The sequence below is a fragment of the Leishmania braziliensis genome, chromosome 29 (genome assembly GCF_000002845.2).
Source record: "Leishmania braziliensis MHOM/BR/75/M2904 complete genome, chromosome 29".
Lineage (NCBI taxonomy): Eukaryota > Euglenozoa > Kinetoplastea > Trypanosomatida > Trypanosomatidae > Leishmania > Leishmania braziliensis.
Window position 1 is genome coordinate 631,203 of NC_009321.2, and position 16,467 is coordinate 647,669.

The 16,467-nt window shown below is 59.9% G+C and overlaps 2 protein-coding genes across 2 annotated transcripts; both read right to left on the reverse strand.

Moving 5' to 3' along the window:
- Nucleotides 1–733: 733 nt before the first annotated feature.
- Nucleotides 734–8,581, reverse strand: LBRM_29_1540 (putative phosphatidylinositol 4-kinase alpha; the record flags this gene model as incomplete). Its single annotated transcript, XM_001566448.2, has 1 exon — nucleotides 734–8,581. The coding sequence occupies one exon, from the start codon at nucleotides 8,579–8,581 to the stop codon at nucleotides 734–736; it is 7,848 nt and encodes a 2,615-aa protein (XP_001566498.2).
- A 2,009-nt stretch (nucleotides 8,582–10,590) lies between these two features.
- LBRM_29_1550 (conserved hypothetical protein) lies at nucleotides 10,591–14,724 on the reverse strand (the record flags this gene model as incomplete). Its single annotated transcript, XM_001566449.1, has 1 exon — nucleotides 10,591–14,724. One exon carries the CDS (start codon nucleotides 14,722–14,724, stop codon nucleotides 10,591–10,593), a length of 4,134 nt encoding a protein of 1,377 aa, XP_001566499.1.
- Nucleotides 14,725–16,467: the final 1,743 nt, after the last annotated feature.

Genomic DNA, 16,467 nt, shown 5'->3' on the forward strand with positions numbered 1-16,467 from the left:
CCACCCCCCTCCTGCCCCCGCATGCCGTGGACAGCAGCGGGTGTGGCAAGCGGAGGGGGCGCGTGCCGGCGCACAACGAGCCCGTGGCCTGTCGCTCCGAGGGGGCGCAGGGGGGCAGCCACAGGCACCCGGCGGGGGAGGCTCATGCAGCGCGAGGGAGAGGTGCGTCATCAGGTCACTGCATACGACACAGGACAGGCCCAGGTGTACGCCCGACATCACCACAGCGCAGCAACGGCAGAGCGGCAGCAGGCGGGTGCGTCTATTCGTTGCCTCGTCGACACGACTTATCGTGAGCTGAGCTAAGCGTGGTCATGAGCACAGCTCTCCTCTGCACAGCGCCAGCCCAGGCATGGGCGCCGACACCAAGGGTCCGCACAGTCGCATGCCCAGGAGCAGCCTGCAGGCCGCATGGCCTCTCAACACAAAGCGCGCGTGTGTGGAGGGGGAGGGGGGGGGGGGTAGAGCGGCGCTGAAGGTATGCTTTATGGCCGAGAATAGACCCGGCTTCTAAAAGACAAAGCGACAGGGCAGGTGCTGGACTCTGATACCGCGGTGAGATGGCTGGCAGTGTCAGGGAAAATGGGCACAGTGAAACAAGAGGACAACAAATTGAAACCTAACCACCACGATCCTCCCTTAAGGGGTTGGGAGGGAGGGGGGGGGTGGAGGAAAGGTGCGACAGCGACACCCACGCCCTCCCACACGCTCGTGCGCCCATCCATTACCACCTTCACATTTCGATGCCCTCGACAATCTTTTGGTAGTAGTCGTACAGGACGGTGCGGTAGTTCTGCCGCGATTTGTGGATAAGGCGGCGCATATAGTGGGCAGCGTCGATTTCATTCTTGTCAATGGCCAGGCGCTGCGCGAGGTTGGCGATTGTCTTCTTCGGCTTAAAGCACTGCAGGCCGCTCTGGAGCATGAGCTCTACCATCACGCAAATCTCACGAGCGTACTGCCGCACGGCGAGGTAGCAGCGGTTCACAAGGGTCTTGAAGTAGATGTAGTTCTCTTCGTCCACAAGAGCGCGGGCGAGCGTCTTGCTCTGCAGTGTCGATTCCCCGCTGACGTTCTTGCCGATGAGCTGCACCATCTCTGTCGTCAGCTTGAATGGAGACGACTCGAAATTAATGTCTCCGCCCGGAGAGGTGTCGAACAGGAAGCCGAAGTCGATGTGGACAAGATTACCTTCCGCGTCGATCATGATGTTGCCATTGTGGCGGTCCTTGATGTTGAGGATGAAGGAGACGACCGAGTACGCGGCTGTGCTCCTCACGAAGTTCTCGCGAGCGCGGCGGAAGCCAGCGGACTCGGGATGGCCAAATGTTTGCACGAAGAACTCCGCGATGTTTGACTCGATGAGTTTGCCGATCTCGTTCCGACTCCTCGACCGCGGCACGCACTCGATGATGCCACTATCCTGCCCGGTCGTGACGACGCGGTATGGGTAGAGAAAAGACTGTACGCCAACGGAGCACAGAATACGCTGCATGAGACCGATGAGCTGCAGCGCAATCTGGTCCTGTCGGCAGTCGTCGCCCATCTTGAAAATGCACGCCTTCACCACCGGGTGCGCCACGGTGTTGCCGTAGTTGTTTCCCGCAGCGTGCTCCTGCTCGTCAGCAGCCGCCAAGGCGAGCTCGTCTGGCGTGCGCATGTCCTCCGTTGCGCGCGGCACGCACGTGAACTGCACCAGTATCGGGCATTTGGCTGCACTCTGCATGGCGCCAGCCGTGTGCGTGATGACATCAGTGATACGGTAGTTCGAGTCGGTGGGGAGGTACAGATGCTGCGTCTTGGGCAGGGCGTGGAAGATGTCGTCCTTCAGCCTCAGTCGAAGCATCGCCTTGCGCTCGGGTTTGTCGAATTTCATCATTTCGCCCGACAGCGACGTCACGAGACCCACAAAGGAAAATTCGGACTTGTAAAAGGCCTCTTCATTCGGCGTGAAGGCTGCCTTGACACGCTTCTCGAGTTGCTGGCACTTCTTCGCCAGGGCACCGCTGCCCTCGCCCTCCGTTTGCAGACTCCAGAGCAGCTGATGCGCAAACATGGTGCTCTTTGCGCTCGTGCGCAGGAGGAACGCCTCAATGCTGCCACTTGTGTCCGTCGCCAAGAGCTGCAGCAGCTGCGGCAGGTAGAAGATGAGCCGCTCGCTGCGCTGCGAGAGCAGGCTGTGGATGGCGTAACTCATAACCGACTTGTACGCGGTGTACCGCGGGTCAAGCAGGCCGAGGGCTTGGATGATGGTGCAGGCGCGGAAGAGGAACAGCCGCGGCGCACCAGCGCGCAGTACGTCCTCCGTAAGGTAGAGGTCCACAGCCTCCGCGAGGTTCGAGTACCTCTCTGGATGCGCCACGACGTGTAGCGACGCCGCCGCCCGCACTGCCGGGATGCTTGGGAAACGGTAGACCATGGCGACAACCACCGCCGGGCTGTGGTGATCAGCGCACTCGATCAGCTTCGCCCAGCCACTGGAGGGTGTTGTGTTGGGTATCTTGAGCGTGCGGCGTGGCGTGCGCCAGACGTTTAGCCGAAGCACCTCGTGCTCCACGAGGACGCGCAGCAACTTCAGCAAGCCCTGAAGTCGCTGTTTCTCCTGCGCGATAGTCATCTGCAAGCCTGCCTCACCGCCGTCGGCTGCCTGCCGCACCGCAGCAATGCGTTCGTGCACCCCGCTCAGTGACTCCCAGTGATGTACGACTGACTTATTCCTCTCGCGGTGCACGCCGCTGTTGAAGTCGAGGAAGCCGAGAGTCGTGCGAGCGAGTAAATCACCTTCCTCCTTCACCAGTTGTGACAGCGAACTTACCACCTTCGCCTCTTCCCTAGCCGGCACAGGATCCTTGGCGTAGTACCAACTCGGCGGCGTCTTGGTGAACCACCGCAGCAGTGCCATGTACCACCGCTGGCGCAGTGCACCAATCGCGGCGAACGGCACTATTGTCCCGAGGCCGGCGCTTAGACGGCGCACGTTTGCTTCCCGGAGCAGCTGTGCAACGCTGCCGACTACAAGCAAGCAGCGCATCGTCTCGCCAAACATGTCATCTCGTAGAGACAGCACCGCGGCAAACTGCATAATGTGCGCCGCGACCAGGTACAGCTGGCGAAGCACCTCGGGACTGAGGCACAGCGGGTTGCCCTCCTCCACGTACATGTCGGTGAGAAAGGAGAGGAGAAGTTTGTGCGGAGAGGCGGCGTAGACTTTGTCAGCCACGTACACAGCAGCCTCCTCCGGCATACCGATTCTTCTCTGCCCGCTCGAGGACGCGGTGCCATGGAGGATGGGCACCTCACCCGATTGCACCATCCGGTTCATGGAGGAGCAGTGGCCATCAAACAGCCCCAGTCGGTTGGTTGCCGTCCATACGAGTGCCGTGTCCAACTCCTGCAGCATCGGTAACAGGTAAGTTTCTCGGCACTGGCACAGCAACCACTTCCAGCAGAGAATCGCGTCGTACAACACATCAGAGCGGAACGTCCGCACGGCACCTTGCACCATGGACTGCAGCAGCTGCCGCCGACCACTGAGGGTTCCGTTGCCCGTGACGAGTAGCGCCACTGCGGCTGCGAAGCTCGCTGCCGTCTCCGCGCGGTCAGGGGCGCCGCGCAACAACGGCGTGGCATCCACTTCACTCAGCGCTACAGCATCCTCGTCGCCAATGGTGGAAGTTCCAGGTGCCAGCACAGTGTCCACGGAGTAGCCAGTCTCCACGAAGAGGGCCCGGGCAGGCCGCAGGAGACTCGACTGGAGCCGCTGCGCCACCGCCGTCGCCAAGGCACACCTGCTGAGGTGCGTGGTCGCCAACAGCTGCGCCAGTACGGTGCTTTGCATCTGCCCAGCGGATGTGTACCAGCTGGCGACCTGCATCGTGCCCTGCGCACGGCCATGCAGCAGCAGCGTTTGCGCATACTCAGCGGCGACGACATGACCAGCAGCCTCAGCCCCTCGCATGACGGTGATGGCGCCGTCGTCCAATTTGGGTGATGACTCCTCAAGCCCGTACTGGGAAGACAGAACGGCAAGTCGGGACCCAGCGTGGCGCCTGCCAGGCTGCGTCGCCGCCTGCTCTCCGCACTCCTGCTGCTGGACGACCATGAACTTGATGGCGGTCTCAAAGAGAGCTATTGGTGCCTTCTCCCGCAGTATGGCAGCCCACCGCTCGGCGACATCCGCGACGAACAGCACGTGCTGCTGGCGCTCCGTGCTGTGTGGGTCGGCAGCCACCGCAGGGGCCCACACAAATTGCACGTGCTCGCAGAGCGCCTCAATCTGCCAGGCTGTGCCGGCTTCGAGGAGATCCAGCACGCACCATAGGAGCGGCAACGAGCTGGCGTAGGCGGCGTAGGTGGGGAACGACCTTACCACGCGCACCACCAGCTCGCTCGCCGACTCGCGTACGGACCCGATCGCAAAAATCAACAGAAAGACAAGCTGCATCAAGTCAGTACGAGTGACCTGGAAGGCGACGCCCGGCAGCATGCTGCGCACCGCTTGGATATAGTGGTCGCAAGCCGTGTTGATGATGTGGCCCAGTGCCATCGGTATCGTAGCGCTCGCGACAAACTCACGCACCTCGAAGTGACGGTAGAACGTCAGCTGCGCCACTGACCCTGCCGCTGCCCGCAGTATCTCTAGCTCCGCCACGCACTGCAGCAGCATCAACTCCCCCGTATTTAGTCGCTTCCAGCACCCCTTGCTGCCCCCACAGAGCCGCCTCAGCGACTTGCGCAGTAACGCATGCACGATGCCACTCTTTGCGGTGACGTCAGTGGCCGCGACGGGGAAGCGAAGCACGCAGGCCAATGTGTGGCGCAGGAGCACGGCGATATCGGCCATGGCCTGCTGAACATCAGATGAGCACATGCGCAGGAGCGGTGCCGCCGAAGCGGCGATGAAGCGCAGTAGTTTGCACTGCTTCGTCGACAAGATCGGCGCGCGATTGAGCCCAGTCGCAGCGGCCGCCGGGTTCGTGTTCTCCAGGGGTGCAATGCCCCCATCGCGCACCGCCAGGAGTGCCTCTTCCGTGTACTTGTAGTAGGAGAACATCATCCAGCATGAACGGAACAGTGCCCAACACTCCAGTTCCATCTGCTCCTCCAGAGAGCTGGTTCCAGCGCCGCCGCTGCCGCCTGCCTTGGCCGCCACATGCACGCACGATGGACGGCGATAGTAATGAAACACGTATTGATCACTCATGATGGGGTCTTCCAGGGTGAGGTAGCGCGCGTACTGATGGTGGCTGCAGAGCTGCTTTAGTGACCGGGCCGGGAACAGAGTGGAGAGGTGGAGCAGCATTGTTAAGGGTTGAAGGAACGGCGACAGCACCGCAAACGCGATTGGGGCCATCACGGCGGGCGTCGTTGCGATGTCCAGTGGCCTCTCGCAGCCACTCGTCGGGTTCTGGTACAACACCCCTGATGACGGCCACGCCACGCTTAGCATGTTCTGGATGACACCACGCAGGAGCAAAACAACTGTCATGCGCTCCGCATTGAAGGCGTGCAACAGTCGCCTACGATCCCTCGCCATGGCCGCCGCAGGCCGGTGAGTCTCCTTTCCTGGTTCCTCCACCCCTGTCTCCGCTGCCTGCACCAGAGCGAGTGCCATGCCTGAGATCCTGCGCAGCCGCTCATGCACTCGAAGCACCAAATTCAGAAACGCCTTCGCAGCGACCGCCATCACTGGTGTGACCAGGTGGTGATGGGTTGCGCCCCCCTCTTCGATCCCCAAGAGACGCTCGCGCAGAGAGTCCACGTAGGTGTCGCACAGCAGCTGCCCGTAGCGTGAAAGCTCCTTGCGCTTCGACTCGCCACGATCGTTCGCCGCCGCGCCGTTCCGCATGCGGTTGGATTTCACTTCCCGCGCCTCTGCCTCGCGGTTGTAGTTCTCCACGTCGAAGATCGTCGGCACCAGGATGGAAGACAGAGCCTCAAAACACAGCTCCAGCCGGCGAGCGCGGAGATGCCTTGCAAGCTTCTTCGCTTCTTTCGGATCTGCGGCGTCGACAACTCCCTGCAGAGCTGCGTCGCTGTGATCCTTCCGCGCCAGCGATTTGTGCACGGCCATCTCAGTGTCCTCGGCTCTACGACGTGCAGAGAGACGCACGACGGCATCCATCACCTCCGAAATGGCAAACGAGCGAATACGTTGGTTTGTTGAGCACATGTACTGCATGCACACCACTGCCGCCATGCCCGACAGGATCGCGTCGCTGCTGGTATTCGAGGTAGGTGGTGTCGGTTCGTGTACATTTGCCACGCCCCCGAGCGAGCTTTGGTTGATGGTGGCCGCCACGTCCTCAGGAACGTTTGCCTGGAGAATTGTCTGGATAAGCTTGTATACGAGTTCCTCGATGCAGCGGTAGAAATTATTGGAAAAGTGGGCTCGCCTCAGCGGTAGAGCAAGCAGGTCAGTGATGGCAGGGATACAATCGGTATACTGCACCCTGGGCGTCGCTGCCGCCGCGCTAATCGGGCTGATGGGGCAGGGTGCTGCGGGGGCGGTGGGCCGGCTACTTTCCGTTGTTGTCACAGACGTGTCATTGCAGCTGCTAAACACTCTCGCCGTCACGACGCTCAGCACACGCGCCGCCGCTTCTGTGAGCGACGCGCGTAACTCAGTCGCCTCCTCGGTTCGCGGAAGTGCGCTCATGATGCTTGTGGGGAGGAGAAGGAACTTCATGATGTTTCCACAAATCGAAATGCGCAGCGACTCCTCTTCAGCGGATGGAATGTACGGGGCCACCGCCGACGCGCCGCTGTCTCGCCGTGCGTTACCGTTCTGTCCGCCAAGGGTGTCTCGTCGACACCGATCTGCCCCCTGTTGTTCTGCCTCGAGTTGCAACATGGCGAGAGGGGGGCTACTCTGTCTTCTGGACATGTTCGTCCCCACCGACGTCACAACGAGCGACTCTTGGTAGGCGGCCGTGGCGCTCGTAATGATGTAATAGCATCGCAGCCGTTCTACCTCAGCCAGGAGGAGATGGTGCACGAGAGTGTGGATGTTGTGCCGAAACAACGTCAGATGGTGCCTCTCGGCGGCGCTTGCGGCGTCCTCCCAGGAGCCGATGGTATCTTGCAGAGCCTTCCAGAGGAGCTCAATGAGCTGATCGCCCTCCGTGAAGTCCGGCATCGAGCCGAGGTCGACCACTTTGGACGCACACTCCCTTGCTACCTCCTGATACTGCCGGATGAGCATTGTCAGCGTGGCGGTCACAACGTGGGCGTGCAGCTTCTCTCGCTGGAATAGGCCGCGGACGACATATCGTTCCTGAATAATCGCTGTAATCCAGTTGTTGGTGCGTTTGTAGTCGATCACGCGGGAGCAGCGGATGGCCTCCAGCAGGATGGAGAGGACGCGTTTGTACGGCAGTTCCCGCCGGTGATCGGACGTGGCGAATGCATCGGTGAGGTCATGCATGTGGGTCACCAGCTCTGGGCCAAGGTAGACGAGCTGCTGCGAGTACGTGAGTGAGATGCCGCGTAGTACGCCGAGCGCGACAGCGTCGTGTACACACTCGTCGATGTTCTCGGGGATGCAGCGCACAAGGGTGGCTTCGAGGGCGCGGTGACCAAAGCCCACAAGGCCCCAGTTCTTTTCACGTGCCAAGGGCGCCTGTGACGGCGTTCTGGCACCGGCTCCGCCGCCGCCGCCCCCCATTAGCGCTGCACCCGACGCTACAGCGCTGCTGCTGTTGCTGCGGGTACTGTAGGGAATGCCTGCTGTCCCCGGGGCGGTTACGCCAGTCTCGTTCGGGCCACTACGCGCATCCTTCTCGTCCCCTTCGCCGTCATCGTCGTCGCGCAACTTCAGTCCGCATGCGATGAGCGAGGCGGTAAAGTCCTCAAGACTGACGCTGCCGCAGAGGCGGAGCGAGCGCAGCTTCGAGAGCAGGGTTGTGTAGAGGACACTGCACTCCGTGAAGAACCCTTTTGTGCGATCCACAGGAAGCCCGCTGTGTCGGCACGAGACGGCAAAGGCGAAGAATGATACCATCGCAGCCGCGGTATGTTGCGAGATGAGAGACTGCGCCGTCTCAGCGCGCGTAAGAATATCGTTGAGCCGTGAGAGCCGCAGAAGAGTTCGCACTCGTGGGTCGCGGAGAATATCAGGGCCGTGACCGGTGCTGCACGTGTGGATCCCGCCGTTGAGGGCAGGGGTTTGTGTGGTGGCTGTGGCTACCGCGGGTGGCAGGGAGTCAAGCGCCTTCGAATTAAGCTCGAGCAGCCGATCTACCATACGCAGATACCCTGTGTCCACCCCACCACCGCGGTGCATTGCAACCCTGCCAGAATCATCCCAGCCCTCACCATCGTTGGCATCCGAGTTGGCTAGGTCAAAGCATCTACCTCCGTCGCTGCTGCTGCTGCTGCTACTCATGTCCTCATCACAGGCGTGGCGGGACCACCACTTCCTGCCACCACACACGTGGGACTCGGACGCGGGTCCTGGGGGGCTAGCTGCGGCAGATGGGGTCGTCCCGGCGAACTCATTCGCCAGAAGCTGCGCAAGTACCGACGCCATCACGAGCGTCGGGCTGCTCTTGATCCATGCCGGAAACCGAATGTCGTTCATTGTCTCAAGGCCAGCCACAGTGAAACCTCCTAGTGCGCTTTTCAGTAGGAAAACGTGGCGAACCGATTTCGCCCACGATGCGGCCTATTTGATGGAGGAGGAAAGAAAAGATCTCGTCGCTTGCACTTGTGGGTGTGTTTCCTGGTTCCTGGTGAAAGTGCAAGAAATAAAGGGCAGGGGAGAGGAGAGGAAGGGGAGTAGAAGGCCAAGGCCCACCGTAGGGCTACTCCCTCGACAGACAAACACTCAAAGAGAAAAGGCAATGGCAAACTGTAGAGAGACGGGCAGTGGGTGGTACGTAAGAGAAGAATAGGCCACAGGAGGGGTGTATGCCTACGCACCGGAAGGGGGAGGAGCAAAGAACAAAATTGAAAACACGCACACCCACACCCACACCCACACACACTCACAACATCCAAAAGCGCGCGCCTCTTTCGCTGTGATGCACAACAACTCATACACAAGAGAAGCCCCACAAGAAGAAAAAGACAACGAGCGAGCGCAATTGGGGGTTCGAATACAAAGAGAGAGGAAGTGAAGGAGAGAGCGAGTCAGCGACGTGCGCTTCTTCTTGTGCTCGCACGTGGATGACTGCTTTGTGGTTATACTTGCGTGTGGGTGTGTGTGCTCAACTCATGACGGGGCATCACACGGAGGCAGCACGGATGCTCCATGAAACACCGCAGAGGAAGAGGGGGGGGGGGAAGTAGTCAGGAGGAGATTCCACCAGAGGATGTACATGCCATTGAATATGTGTAATCACGAGAGAGAAAAAGAAGAGTTGGGGGAGCGAAGTGAAGGAGTGTATGTGTGTGGGTGCGTGTACGTCGATACACCGAGATAGAGGCAGATGACATGAGGGAAAGTTATAAAGTAAACGTGAAATGCAGACGAAAGTCCCAGGCCTGAAGGAGTTCGTCCCTTTGGGTAGTCCAGCGAGAGCGAAAGGAGGGCACAGAAGCAGCGGAGGCAACCCTGCATGCGCGCTACCTTGATCGGTGCACCATAGTCTTCCGGCTCTTCTCCATTACCTCCTTTCTCTCTTTTCCACCTCCAGTCATGTGTGGCTGCGCTGAGGGTTCTCGAATTCGTACGCATGAAACGCAGCAGGGTGTGCGTGTGGCGCCTCAACCCTTTTCTTGTCCTCACGTGCACACGGAGAGAGAAAGAGGGGGTGGGGGGGGGGGAGTTGGAGAGGAGGGAGAAGAGAGGTGTGTGTGTGTGTGTGTGTGCCTACGCGCAGTCTGTAAAGGGGGTGGGAGGCGCACCTCTCGCTCACGACAGCGCATTGCAGAGGCTAATGTGTCTTCCACTTTTGTTCGTGTCTGGGGGGTCTGTGAAGTATGTGAGTGCTTCCTTCATGGCAAACAAACCGAAAAGAAAAAAAAGGCACCACACAAAGTCCCAGCGATCTCCCGGGCCCTCGCCTCTACACAGTCCACCGCCTCCTTTTCCAAGCCCCGAGGGTAGAGAGAGGCGCGCGGGTATGTGTGTCAAAGGCGTAGCAGACGCGGCGCGCAGGAAACAAACAATAAAGCACAACACCCTTCACATCTGTTCGCTCTCCTTTCATTCAGACAGGGCGCCGCACATCCACACATACGTCCACGGCCATGTCAGTCGTGAATGCCTCCGTGTGGGTGCATGCAGTAAAGATGCAACAAAGCTGTGAGAGAGCCGCTCCTAAAGTGCACACCAACACCGTTTGTAGTTCTCCCGCGGAGAAGGCACATTGTGTGCGTGTGCGTGTGCGTGTGCGAGTGGGAGTGAGAGCGAGGCGCTTCAAATCGATCTAGACTTTGTGGCGCACGTTCTCTCGAGCAAAGCGTGGACAAGGAGTGCACAACGATGGCATCCGAGATGAAGTACCGAATCAAAGACAACCTCGATAACGATCTCCGGTGGGGATGAGGGAGAGGGAACGGGAGGAGTGGTTACCTTGCGTCAGCTACTGATCCCTACGCTCTAGCCCACCACATACTCCCTCCTCTAAATGCCCTCTGAGGCTTCTACGCGTTTTGGGGGTCTGATGCACCTCGCGAGCGGTAGCCCGGCTGCATTGTCTCCGCTGCATGTAGGGCTGTTTCGAAGAGGTTCTCCAGCGCCATCACGGCGGCGCGGTCCAGTGCTTCTGTTTGGGTCGAGGTGGAGGCTCCGTATCCCACCAGCTGTGTGCTGCCGTGTCGTGTAAGCAAACCCCGCTGAAGGTAGAGACGATACTGGAAGCCGTGCGTCGTGTCATACGAGCTCTGAACGCGGATGCGGTGGTCGCGCATCGGGTAGGTCTCTTTCATGCAGCGTAGTAGCAGGCGAAATGGGGGTGGCGGATGGTTGCGTCTGGATTTGGCCAGCAGTGCCAGCACGTCGCGGCAGGCATCCGGCGGGAGCTGCTCAATGACCGGCTCGGAGAGAACTTCGCTCGCCACCGCTGCTGATGCCATATCACGCTTGATAATGTACTGCAACACCCGCGGAAAGCTGCGGCGAGTCGCCAGCGTGAGGGCATCTCGAGTGCACCGGCGCTTTGATGTGGCGATCGCCCTGGCAATCGGCAACATACCAAAGCGTGGGAGGACGACAGTGCCAAACCAGTAGTTCCCCACCATAGTCAGGATTACGTTCACCGGCGCAGCGGGGTCGTTCATCACATCTTGTACATCAACTACCCCAAGAGGGACTGCGCCACGTGCTCTGGCCGGCTCGCCCTCCGCGCTGCTTGTTGCTGCAGACTCTGCCGTCATCGAGACGTTCGCATTATGCCCAAAGAATGCCGCAAAAAGGGCGAGGCACAGCTCGCGGTTAGAGCCGGCGCCAGCCACTGGGTACGTTTCGTACTCGGTCCATAACGTCTCGGCATCCGCGCCGGCGAGGTGGCAAGAGGCGGATTTGAGTGCCGTCACCAGTACCGGCACAGCTTCCGCATCAGCCGGCGTGGTGGCACGACTAGAGTCGTAGTCAGCGATCAGAATGTTGCCGCGCTCGCCAAGGACTTGCGCGCTGTACGACAGGCGCAGAGGGCGCAGCAGCAGCTCCGGCTGCTGGCTGAGCAGAATGTTCGTGTCACCGTCCGAGTAATTCATGTCGAGCTCCATGTCATTACCACCGTCGCCTTCTGCCGACTGCAAGCTCATCGGATCAGTTTCGTGTGGGCCCTGCTGCCGCGCACGCGCCTCCAAGGTGACCTTCACCGGTGTAATCGTTGCATGGTCACGCTCCATCAGTTCTGTCACATGTCCCAGCATCGACCCATCAAAACTCCTATTCGGGTCGTAGAGTCGTGTGCGGCGTACTTTGCTGTCCATCTCAGGGTCGTCGCCATCGCTGCGGTTCAGGGACTGATACACCTCCAGCTCTTTCGGAAAGTACTGCTTCGCAAGTCGGAAGAACAGGGACTTGCGCGCCTGCCGCACCTGCAAGAAGGCAGGCGAGACGGCCACCACGCGTCGTTCCTCCTCCCCCTCCACCTGGGCCTCCATCTCGGCAATCCACTGTGGTAGGCCAATATCCCCGGAGAGGTTGCGCAGCCGGACACGCGGTTGCCTCCACCCGAGGTCCTCCTCGACGAAAGTCATCACCATGGCTACGAAGCCGCTCATGTGCGCAATACGCTTTTCTCGAGGTAGTGCGCGGTAGCGCTGCCCGCGTGCCCCGGTGTCACTGGAGAGATCCACATCGGGGTGTTTCTCGATAACAGCGGCGTATTGGCGAGGGAAGTTGTCCTGGATAGCGGCGAGACACGCACGTCGCCACGCCTCTCCTTTCATCTTAGATCGACGCTGTGAGAGGGGGTAGTTCGACTGCCGGCCATTATTAACGGTCACGGTCGATGTCCACTCCTTCGTGGTGAGGTCAAAGTGGTAATGGGTGTCGAAAGGGCAGCCAAGGAGGTGTGTCGTGAGCGAGCCCAGAAGTGCGTAACAGCTCCACTTGCCTCGGTGGTGATTCAGGATAGGGAAGGCGTCGTGCCGCAACACCTGCAGCTCTAGCACGCCAACGCTGGGGAACAGCTGACCCTCGCCTTGCCCGGCGCCCATGCATGGTAGCGCGGTTAGACAATCGCCATACTGGTCCAGTAGGTAGTACACGGCCTGCACATAAGTGTCGAACTCCACGCGATACCGCCCTGGCCCTGCCGTCTGCCACACCAGAGCATTGCTTTCAGTGAAGAGGGAGCCGGTGAAGACAATGGGGAGGTTCGCGGGGATGTCGAGCTTGGTACGTGTGAGAGTCACACTGTTGACCTTCATTGCGTTGGTGCTGGTCTCTTGCCTCGCTGGAGCACCGTCACCGCCGCCGTCGCCCGTGCCGCCCAACTTAATCCAAGCAACCTCCAGCGGCGGCTTGCCAGTAGCGCGGCAGATGTGGTCCACCAACATGTCGAACTGCCACCGCAGACGCCACAGCAAAGGCGTCGACTCCAAGCTCTCAGATAGCAAGTGTGCGTCGCGGTTCCATGCGCTCTCAGAGCGAATGGCGCTCATCGCTGCCGTCTGGTACCCGACGTACGGGGAGACCTGGCGGCGTGCATTGTACACGGCAGTGTTCCCTCGCGCGTCGGTTACCTCCAGCTGGGTGCTGTACGTGGGCGGCTGTGTCAGAGAGGTAAAGGAATTCGCATGCGTTGTCGCCCGTGTCGCTAGCGCGCTGTCTTGTACCTCCTCCTCCGAGTTGCTTTCTGCGGATGTTGCCTCCAGCTTCTCCCCGGCGGTTTCTTCCCTCCATGTCGCTGTCACTGTTTTCCCCTGTCCCTGTACTAGCGCCGCCACCTCCCGCACGCCTTCCTGAGTCACGCTTGCCGAGTCCATCTCCTCCCTGTACTGTCTCCGAAGCTCCGCGACACAGCGGACGAGGGCGTCGTTCGGGCTGCTGCCGCATGCCTCATAAGCAAGGCGAGGCTGGGGTGAAGTGTTCCACTCCTCCTTGACGTAGCAGCGGCAGCGCCAGGGCGTCGCCATCGCCTCCACCGTCGCGGCACCGTCCATCTTCGCAAGGGAGCGCGACGTGCGAACTTGGAGTGGGGGTTTCACAGAAAACTTGACTGTGCGGCTGAAGTGGGCGCAGAGCTGCCGCAGGTCACTCATGATGGCCCTCAGCTCTTGTTGGTGCGGTGACAGTCGAGAGGAGGCTCCACTCCCGCTGCCTCCCTGAGTCAGGAGCCCTGTCGGGTTGGTGTTGCTCCCCTCATGCTGATGGTGCTTTCCCCGCCCCCTACTTCCGCCAAAGCGTCGCTGTTGGTGGTTTGCATGCCCATGGTTACTGTTGAGGTGGATAAACCTGATATCGCTAGAGAGGGCTTGCTGGAGGCATGCCTCGATTGTTTCTCTGGCATGTGAACCGTTTGCGGCAGCGAGCTCGATGGGGAAGCCGAACTGACGGAAGGTTGCGGAGACTCGGTAGTAGAACTTCTCCGGCGGGTGTGGGTGAGGCAGCGGTGGTGGCGCTGCTGCCACACTCTCCCCATCGTTCGATGTGGGCGCCTCTTCGTTCGCATTACAATCGTTGTGCAGCGTGGTGTTGCCTGTATCGACTTGCCCCTCCTCGGTCGCTGTGAGTGCCTCGGCATCTGCCGCTGCCGCCGTCGGTGATGGTCGGCAGCGCTGAGGGATACGGTGCAGGACCAGTTTCGCCAGCGGCCCAAACATCTCTCGCAAGGCCACCTCAGCATTCTCCACGTGGCGCTCTGGCTTGTATTCTGTCCCAGCTACTTCACTCAAATGAGCAACAACGCCACCCGCCTCATTCACATCACCGCCGTCACACACGGTGACGTCCTGCGCCTCACGCTGCTGGCCCTGATTTGCCAAGGCTGAGGCCTGTCGTGCACATGACACGAGAGCTGACGACATTCCTGTAGTGGGCGCAGCAGAGATGGAGACAGATAAGGCATGTCGCATGTGCGGGGTGTATTCGCCGCAGCCATCACAACAGCCCCTCATCAAGCATCGGTGGACGACTCCCTGTCGCTGAGCGAGCGGAGGCGAGGAGTGAGTCACGGTATTGAGTGACGGCGACGCGAGCGCGACGAGTGGCGCGGCGGAGACAGCTGCGCAGGTGCCTAAAAATCTCAGAGACCGCTCCAGCAAGATTGCTCTCCACACCCAAGCGATGTTACCATGGAGCACAAGGCGGCGCTGGTGGGGCATGATCACGCTACTGGAGAGTAGGAGTGATTTCAGCGCGTAGCGCACGTGTTGGATATTCCAACAAAACTGCACTCCCTCTGAAATCAGGTGTATGTGCGTGTGTGTGTGTGTGCCCACGTCCACACGAGAGCGTATCTGCCCTCGCGCTTGTATGCTGGTGCGGGTATTTCTGTGTTTTTGACGAAGAACTCGTGTGCGCACCGACGTGAGCCTTACGCAAGCGTGATGAGTTTGTGCGTGCAAGGGGGTGGCGGTTGGCACGTCGTGGGCGTGCTGACGGCTATACCTTTGCCGTTGTGTCCGTTAATTTATGCGTTTGCTACTTAGTCGCGTGCCTCAGAGTCAGCGAACCAGAAGGACTTGTGTTGGTGAATCCCCCAAAACCCACGAGGTAGAAAGAGAAAAGCCAGCCAACAAAAGAGACTGCTGGTGACACGAGGCTTACATAGTTGACCCCACACACATACACACACATACACACACGCGTACACCCACAAACAGTACAAGGAGAGTGGCGGAACAGTAGCGGTGCAGGGAGAAGAGGAAGACAGAGGGAGACGAATCACGAGAAATTCGGTTTGAGTACAGGCTGTCAGTTGAGGCACCTTGAAATTGATGGAGTTAACTCAGAAGGTTTTTGCCAACCACCTCACCGCCATACGCGCTCACAGAGGGTTGTCCTTTAAAGAGAGATAACAGACACTGGCAGAAAAACAGAGAGAGAACAGATGGAGGTGAGAATCTCCGTCATCCTTTCCAGCGGTCCATTCTCTGCCATGCCACGTGAGCTCAACTCCGCTCCACCGCCACCGCCCGTCACGCGTCCATCGCGGGCTGCGAAGCGGTCGTAGGCACGCGTTACAGCAATGCGCCAACTCGGCCCCTGCCTCAAACCCCGCATACCTCCGTCTCACAGATCACCTCACAGCGACGCCCATCACGCCAGTCGCCACCTGGTGCATCCACCTCGGCGTGGGCCGGGTGAGACGCGTTCGCGCCACGCTGACACCTCACCCGTCATATGGGCGGCACAAACGACCTCACCGTCGCAGGCCGCTCCAATGCAACGCCGCCCAGGCCCTGACCGCCGGCACCACGAGCGATACATCGCTCTGGCCCCTCCCCACGTCGTAGGCACTGGGCCCTGTCACCGCCAGAAGTGGGTCCGCACCGGCAGGGACGGAGGGGTGGGGGGTTGCTTGACTTCCCCACACCGAGTGGCGGAACTGGACCCCGTGGACACCACGTGCTGAGGCGTAGTGCCCTCGTCATCAGGGAGGGCAGGAGAGATGAACTAAAGGAGCAGAGGCAGAAGGTGAATTTCATCCCTTGTGTCGCAGTTCTCTACCCCCCCCCCCTCTATCGTCAATGAACGAAAGAGAGATGCAGAGAGAGAGAGAAAAAAAAAGCAGCGGTAGACATGCAAACCATGGTTGCCTGCCACCGTGGTTCAGTTCTTAGTCTTGCTTGTTCACGATCATTTGTTTTTTTTCTCATCCACTCTTCTCTGCGTTACGTATCCAGCGGGATGTGACCACCAACAGCACACGCAGATCCTGACAAGCAGCACTTTGCACACGATACATTCAAACGGCTTGGGTGGAAGAACGAAAACAGACGACACAAGAAGAAAAAAAAGAGGGAGGGGGGGGGGGGGGGGGGAGGGGCGCATTCAGAAAAGTGCGGCTGGCGTTGTCACAGGGATGAGTCCGCCATGTACTTTGTTGGTGTCGCTCGGCGTAG